General features: G+C 41.1%; 3 protein-coding genes across 3 annotated transcripts; 2 read left to right on the forward strand and 1 right to left on the reverse strand.

Moving 5' to 3' along the window:
- LOC113712073 (protein GRAVITROPIC IN THE LIGHT 1) lies at positions 1 to 1326 on the forward strand. Its single transcript, XM_072047515.1, has one exon. The coding sequence runs from the start codon at positions 1 to 3 to the stop codon at positions 1324 to 1326; it is 1326 nt and encodes a 441-aa protein (XP_071903616.1).
- A 1092-nt stretch (positions 1327 to 2418) lies between these two features.
- On the reverse strand, positions 2419 to 3579 carry LOC140036930 (transcription repressor OFP17-like). Its single transcript, XM_072080156.1, has one exon. The coding sequence runs from the start codon at positions 3278 to 3280 to the stop codon at positions 2726 to 2728; it is 555 nt and encodes a 184-aa protein (XP_071936257.1). The 5' UTR covers positions 3281 to 3579; the 3' UTR covers positions 2419 to 2725.
- Positions 3580 to 5923: 2344 nt separating this feature from the next.
- LOC140036932 (transcription repressor OFP3-like) lies at positions 5924 to 7682 on the forward strand. The gene has a single exon (XM_072080164.1). It carries the CDS (start codon positions 6157 to 6159, stop codon positions 7369 to 7371), a length of 1215 nt encoding a protein of 404 aa, XP_071936265.1. The 5' UTR covers positions 5924 to 6156; the 3' UTR covers positions 7372 to 7682.

Raw genomic sequence — 7682 nt, forward strand, 5'->3', positions numbered from 1 at the left:
ATGGAATGTGCCGCTGCTAAACCGTCCAATACCCCTTCGAATATTTCAGACATTGTTTCCAGATTTGCGAGAGTTTGCAAGTTCATGTCCATTGGGGTCTTTACTGCCGAAAACCAGTGCAGTGATGGTGGTAAAAAGGTGGCATTTTTAGGAGAGGAAACGAGCAGTGATCTCTCTGCGGAGGCCGAGCGTGATAATGAGAAGATCCATCTGGTTGACGAGGGGAGTGTAGGATGTGAATGTGGGCATTTGGAGATTTGCAAGTTGTTTGATACAGTTTCAACTGTAAAGTTAGCTTATATTAAGCTTCAAGAAGCTCATATTCCTTATGACCCTGATAAAATTGTTGCAGCTGATGAAGTTGTGGTCTCTCAACTTGAAACACTCTGCGCGATTAAGCGAGCTTTTAAGGAAAAGCAGTTGAGGGAAGTGAATTCTGTTTCTGCTTGCTTGGCTCTTTTGCTTGCAGAAATCCAAGTTCAAGAGCGGCTTTTGGAGAAATTGAAGTCTGAAGTCAAAACTAAGGAGGCTAAGGTGGTTAATCTGCATCGAGAGCTTGAGGATTTGAAGTTGGAAAACAAGAGGTTGAGTGAGGAATTTAAGAAACGAGGAATGGAGTGTATAAAGACTGTGAATGTTTCTTCCTTTGAGGAGATTGTGAAAGCAGTTTCAAAGGCAACTCACGATTTTGCTAAGCCATTGATTGCCTTAATGAAAGTTTCGGGTTGGGATTTAGACCACGCTGCAAATGCTATAGAAAATAAGGTTGTGTATGCCAAGAGGTCCCACAAGAAGTATGCATTCGAAGCTTACATTGCCCGGAGAATGTTTCATGGGTTCTCGTCCCAGTCATGCGATACAGAGAGAATAATGACACTTGATGACCCAATTAATGTTCTAATTGAGGACCCACAATCTGAGTTTGCAAAATTTTGCAGAAAAAAGTACCTATTGTTAATTCATCCGTGGATGGAAACATCCTTTTTCGGTAACACTGACCATAGAACATTTGTGACGAATGGATTGCATCCATATACACCATTCTACAGAGCATTTGTCAGAATGGCAAGATGGGTTTGGATCCTGCAAGGAACTTGCGGTGCAACAATTCCAAAAGTTGAGATTTTTTATGTTGATCGAGGAAGTGAATTCTCAGGCAGTTACATGGAATGTGTAGAGGAGTTGAAGGATGATGCATTCATGGTCAGTCGAGGAGATAAGAGGTTTAAAGTTGAGTTTATGATCTTGCCAGGGTTTAGAATCGGTGACACTTTGATAAGGTCTCAAGTCTATCTTTCTAAAGTGAGGTCCTCAAATGTTGCTTGATAGGGTAGAGGTGTTTGCGCTTTCTGGTAAAGTAAGACAATTTAGAGTAGTGCAGTTAATTACAATATATAAATCTATATGCTTATCTTTCTCTGGCTGTGGTGATGTAACTGGTGCTATGATTACACTATTAATTATCTCGCTGCTGTAAAATTTTGGTTCTTATGTAACAACCTAAATGTGTATCTTTTTAGGTATGCCGTCTATATCTTCTCTGTTGAATACGTTTGCATTGATCTTTGCCGCCTCCTTTATAGATAGTGGCGAGCAAATTCATAGCTAATTTAGTTGCTGTTTGATTGATAAATGCTTAGTTGGGGTATCTTCTCCGAAACACTGCTGTATGTGAATTTAGGCTCTGTTTGGATTGTAAATTATTTGAGATATTTTTACTGTAGCATTTTTTGTGATGTGATGTATGTGAGATAAAAAGGTAATTGGGAAGATAAAAAGGTGCGTTGGAAATTGTAATAATGATGATGTAGTCTTTTGGTTGTCTATTTTGAAGTGTCACAGTGGGAAGGGAACCAGTTCGACACTTAAAAGATGCACAACTAGAAGAACTTTAGATTAACTGGCTGAGTGGGGTGGTGTATTCAGCAGTTAGATGCTCTCTTAAAAAACTTATAACCTGTTCTGCATAGTGGCTTGTCTTGCCCTGTACTCGAAAGTATCTATACTAAATAAGGTTGGTTGAACTTTTTTTTTTTTTTCTCTATAGACATCATTTATATAAGTTCCAACACTGGTTGGGATTACATTCATACATGCCTCTTTCGTTTTGTACCTAGCCTCGTTATTGCCCTTGGATGATCCTCCATCTTGTGGATTCCCCTTAAAAGTAGGGTCACTTCCCCCACCTTTGGTGGAAGCTAGCAAGAATCCAAGTGGAATCCACATGAAAGTCAACGGATGTCTGAGCATGCTATTGTTAGTGGTTTGCTGACTTTTGGGTGCAGAAGCACCCGTCACGGCAAAGCGTTTCTGGTCTGGTAGCTCAGACTTGATAATACTCAAAGCAGCGCAGACACCAACTGATTATTTCACTGCTTAAATTTTAACTGCTTGGATAATTGAAGGCAATTGGAGGCCTGAAGAAAAGACGTAGCTTAGCTTCCAGATTAGTTGGTGGAATACTGGGGTTCATCTTCAGCGTATCGGGTAGCCCTCTTTCAATGGACTTGTATGCAGCTTTAAGTGCCTAAAACTTCTCAGGTCCATGTTATTGAATAGATTCACGTATAGACAATTGCATTAATTTGATCTTGCTGCCTCATGCTTACTTAGAATGATGAGCTACAAACGAGAAATGTGATTTTTATTGTGTCAATCCGAATATTGAATAATTAGCACAGAAACTTGAAGAAGACAGACATTGCTGCTGGAAATGGCACTGAGCCTAGTGCAGGAGCGTCTTTGAAGCAATGGCACTCTGTTGGGGACTGTTGGAAAACAGATCTCTGCATAACTCCCCATAGAATCTGCATACCAAGTCAATGAAAACAGGGCTCTTGAGATTATTCCAGCAATGGAGCAGCTCTTCTACATCCATGAGATCTCTCATTTTCCCCTCATCAATAATCATGTCAACCAAGTGGTTCTCGAAGCTTCTGCACGCATCCTCCACCTCTTCCTCCCCAGAAACTACCTCTTCAATGGCTGCACTCATCTTCACGGAAGCAGGCGTGAGGGGCGAGGGAAATGGTGCTCTGCTGTGGCCAGCATCTGAAAAGCTCTTGAGCTCCAGGACTCGATCCATGTCTCCTGATGGCATCAGGCAATAAAAAATGGAAAGGACTCGCTTTCTTGGCTTTCTGGGAGGATATTTGGAACGACGAAACTGAAGGGCTCTTATAAAGAGGGGCTTCCCAAGTCTAAGCTTAAAGAAATGTAGCAACTTTTTGCATGGATTGAAAAGCTTGCGTTTGAAGGGACTTGGATTTCTCACCTTCATCACTTAATAATGATAATAATAATAATGATTTTCAAGGAGGACAGCGTGTCGATGAAGGGAAGGAATGGAAATGAAGTGATAGCAGTTGTTAGTGTATGTTTTCTGCCGTTTGCTATGATGAAGGTTTAGGTATTGGTACTACTTTTTGGCGATTGGTGCCTAAGGAGTACGGGGAACGCTGGCAAGAACGAACGGTGGTGGCATTAAATATCGCGTGGGGGGTGTTTGCCATGTTGGTGGTTGGCAGACGCTACTGGAGAAGTGGGAGCCACGTCTCGCCGGCCGGAGACTAATGATGGCTGATAGCTCCTATTGGGTTTGAGCTAGGCAGCACAACCCATTGAGAGGCCCACAGTAATCGCGATCCACTCAATTGGCCCAAATTTTATTCGCAGAGCTGGTTATGTGGAAGTCACTTTTTTTTATGGTAGTATTGGACTCTCAGCTCTGTTATCTTCAGTTACCCGATCATTCCATCCTCCATTCCTGTGGAATAGTGGCAAGCGTTATAATTAGTTAAATTTAAAATAATCATACTTTGCATTGTGAGAAATGGAGAGAGAATTCACTGGAAAGGAGAAAAATCGCGCAGGGGGAGGGGGGGGGGGAAGGAATCAGCAACTAGGTCAAATCCATCGCCAATTTTCTGCTAAATTTTCTTGAATCTCTCGTGGGCTTCATAAGAGAAAATGAAAGAACGCTTTGCGGTGAAAATCGCTCAAGGTTTACATAAATTTATTTACTTGTTTATCTTTTGGGTCTGGCTGCAATTAGATCACTGCAGTTAAATCAGACGTGGTCCAGTTTATTCGGTCCAAGACCATAGGCAGCAGAGATTTTGGATTGGGCCGTAGGGTGTCTTAATTGGATTGATGGTCTGCCATGCAAAACATGCAAACGGGCCTCAACCTGAGTTTCACATCAATTAGCTGAAATGGACGTGCCATTCATTTTTGGGAGTTGGGACGGTTCTCCGTTTGACACATGGTTTGGGATGGACCAAATCAATCATGCGTTGTCAATCTTTTTAAAAAATATTTATGATTTTTTTAATATAATATATATGAAATAAAAAATAACTGAAAAAAATATGTTTATAATGTAAATTGTTTAAAATATAAATGATTTGCTATTCAAAAACAGTCACTGTGTTCTTTTAAATTGAAGCTGTTACCTATAAAATCTCGATCGAAGATGCTTTCTTCGAGTTTCCTGCCCCCGGAAAAAAAAAATTCAATTATATTAGGCGGACAGAATGGGGTTTTGACCAAATAGCATCCCCACCGAATTCTTATGCCGGGACTGAATTTGCATTTCCACATGTCTAGAGTTGTAAATTTTGCATTTACTATTACTTTTAGATGAATAATAATTTTTTTGCTCGAAATAGATGAATAATATTCAAAAGTTGTTCTAGCTTATTAAGGAAAAGAATTATCTTTGACCCAAGTTACTGGGGTCAGAGCTAGGCTGGTCCAGGGTTGTCTAAGCCCTGATGGTGATGGGTCGGAGAAACCAAGAAGAGCAGCACGATATAGGTTTCTTGCTCCTGCAGTCAAGTTAGGCCAAGATGCATCCCACTCAAAATGGAGGAGGGGTGGGGGGGGGGGGGGGGGGGAGAGAAAACCAAACACTAGATTACAAGTTCCAACGGTCTTTGGTTTCAGAATGGAAGATACTTCTACCGAATCAGACCCAAATTTTGAAGTGCCTGAAAAGTGAAACCCGTGTTCGAAGAAATCACAATGTATCCAGTTGGGATTAGTGATTACGGTACATTTTTGTGCTGTTCTACTGGATGACTAACCGCATTAACATATAATTTCTTATCCAAAAGTCCCAATAAATACTGCGGATGTCTTCCGCTGCATATATTAAAGTTTGAACTGAAACAGGCAGCCTTTAGTCTTGGCATTATTTTTTCCTTCAACAGAGGCTCTGATGCATCTGTGGACTGTGATTCTGTGCAGGCATCCTAAAATGGACGAATTAAAAGGGTCTAGCACTGCACGCGTGTGGATCAACTCTATACAGTTGAAAGGCGCTGCATGCCGTCGTTTTCTGGGGCATATGGAATTTTGGATAATTGCACTTTGTGGAGACACGGGCCTTTTTTTGCTCTTGACCTCACTTCTTTTCTTTTATCGTTTTTAAGTAGAGTAATTAGGAGTCATATAGTTCCGTGGGTAGTCCGATTGATTTCATATAGTTTGATAGTTATCAGCAGATTTCGTGATTGACCTCTGCGTGCTACTTCGCTATATATCCTTGGACAAGGCTCTACACAATTTTAGGAGATTATTTTAGGAGATTAGTCTGATCCGAAGGTTGGAATACCGCTGAGTAGGGAGAAAAAAATTAGGAGTCATATGGGAATATCTTTTGATTAAGATGCCACAAAATCATGTGAAATGGCAGCTGATTCGTGGCCAGATAACAAAAACTACAATGCTTGAGGAGTCCCAGGTTGATCTTTTATCCTATAAGCCACAGCTGCAGCAGGCATATTATAGATTCTGAAGCCACACGGTTGGAATAAAACTATAATATATTTGCTTTAAAGATGGAGAGACAGTATCAAGTTTTAGATAATTTAGCATAGGATCAACAGACAGGAAAAATAAAAAAAAAGATTGCGCCGCTTGTGATGATGAAGGCAGGCAATTTAGAAAACCTGGCCTCTTGCTCCACTTGCTGTCAGCCCATATTGGGTCCCCATCTTTATTTTAATGCTGCCATAGAGGACGCTTTATTTTCCCAGGCTTTTCACTATAGAACTTCTCATTGTATCTCCATCTGTTTATTTAGCTTTCGTGCTTACCGGGCACAGAGCCAAAGAGGGAGTGAGAGAAAGAAAGAAAAGCTTTATTGTTATAATGGGGAATTACAGATTTAGATTGTCGGATATGATGCCAAATGCCTGGTTTTACAAGCTCAGAGATATGAGCAGCAGAAGCAGGGCTGCTTCTCATCCTCCTGCCAAGAAAAAGTCATCCTCAACCAGTACTAAAGCCCCCTCTCAGAAATCGCCCTACTACCTCTCTCAGCCAAGACAATCTTACTACTACAGCTCAGATTTCAGCACAAAAGGCAGCGACCAATTTCGCCATGGAAGCACATTTCCAAAAGGCTTTGATCATCTTCACTTCCCTGATCCACCAAGAAGATCATCAAAGAGAAGAACAAGAAGAAAGACTGTTTATAGACCTTCTCCAAGACGGATGAATACGACCTCTTTCGCCTCCGATGATCATTGTAATTGTCATGCCTCCTCGGTAACTTCAGTCTGGCTGAAGCCTGAACAGGCCTTGGTCAGAGACTTGTTTGATTCTTCCACTGATAGTTCTGTTGAGCCGGACTTCCTGAGATCTCCATCCTCAGTGTTCGAGTCCGATGTCATTGATGCCCCTGAATCGCCCAATGGACTGGCGTCAAGGTCTAGTTCTTGCAGCTGTGGATTCAGTTCTTCGGCTACTGATATCATTATTGATGTGAATGCAAAATCCTACACTAGGAAAATTGAGAAGCTAGATGCATTTGACAAAATGCCAGAGCTGGAGGACCTCCCTCCAATTCTGACAAAGCCTGCAAAATTCGACGATGCATCAGAGAAAGCAGCCAAGTTTAGGAACTCGCCTAAATTGGAAAGGGAATCAGCAGCCCGTCATGGTTCAGTTTCTAGCAAAACTGTCAGGGAGGAAACTGTCAAGGCAAAAAGAGAAACAACAAGCAGCCCTGGAACGCGGAAATCTGTTTCCCACTCTACTGGGATAAAGCTGAGGGCTAATTCTCCAAAACTAGCAAGCAAGAAAATTCAGGGTCAAGGCAGAAAGAGCTTGTCAGGTAATAGGCGTTCAAAGACATTGCAGAAGAAGGGCTTCTCAGAGAGCTTTGCAATAGTAAAAGCATCCATCGATCCTGAAAAAGACTTCAGAGAATCGATGATGGAGATGATCGTAGAAAACAATATCCGGGCATCAAAGGATTTAGAAGAGCTTCTTGCTTGTTATCTTTCATTAAATTCAGATGAGTATCATGAGCTCATCATCAAGGCATTTGAGCAAATCTGGTTCAACATGCCTGATCTGTAACTTGTTTTAAAAAAAAAAAAAAATCCTGTTATCCTCGACTTGTAAACTTGTAGCACTTATTAGTTATTACTACTAGAAAATTTAATTACTTATATATCCGACAAAAGTCCACGTTCTATATACTGACACAAGCTCACACATGTAAATGCAGTCCTGACCCTTCTCAAGCCAGATTTGAGGTTCTGTCAGCAATGGAACAAAAAACAGATGAATCCAAAAGTGTCCAAACTGCTCTGCTGAAAGAGCAGAAAGTAATGAGAGAGCGCAGTTGTGTGTGATCGTGTGAGAACTGATTTCTTAAAAAATTTATG

This window comes from Coffea arabica, chromosome 1c, assembly GCF_036785885.1.
Source record: "Coffea arabica cultivar ET-39 chromosome 1c, Coffea Arabica ET-39 HiFi, whole genome shotgun sequence".
NCBI classification, from domain to species: domain Eukaryota; kingdom Viridiplantae; phylum Streptophyta; class Magnoliopsida; order Gentianales; family Rubiaceae; genus Coffea; species Coffea arabica.

Excerpts from the sequence above, each read along its gene's own strand:
- LOC140036930 (XM_072080156.1), bottom strand. The coding sequence starts at position 3,280 with ATGAAGGTGAGAAATCCAAGTCCCTTCAAACGCAAGCTTTTCAATCCA.
- LOC140036932 (XM_072080164.1), top strand. The coding sequence starts at position 6,157 with ATGGGGAATTACAGATTTAGATTGTCGGATATGATGCCAAATGCCTGG.
- LOC113712073 (XM_072047515.1), top strand. The coding sequence starts at position 1 with ATGGAATGTGCCGCTGCTAAACCGTCCAATACCCCTTCGAATATTTCA.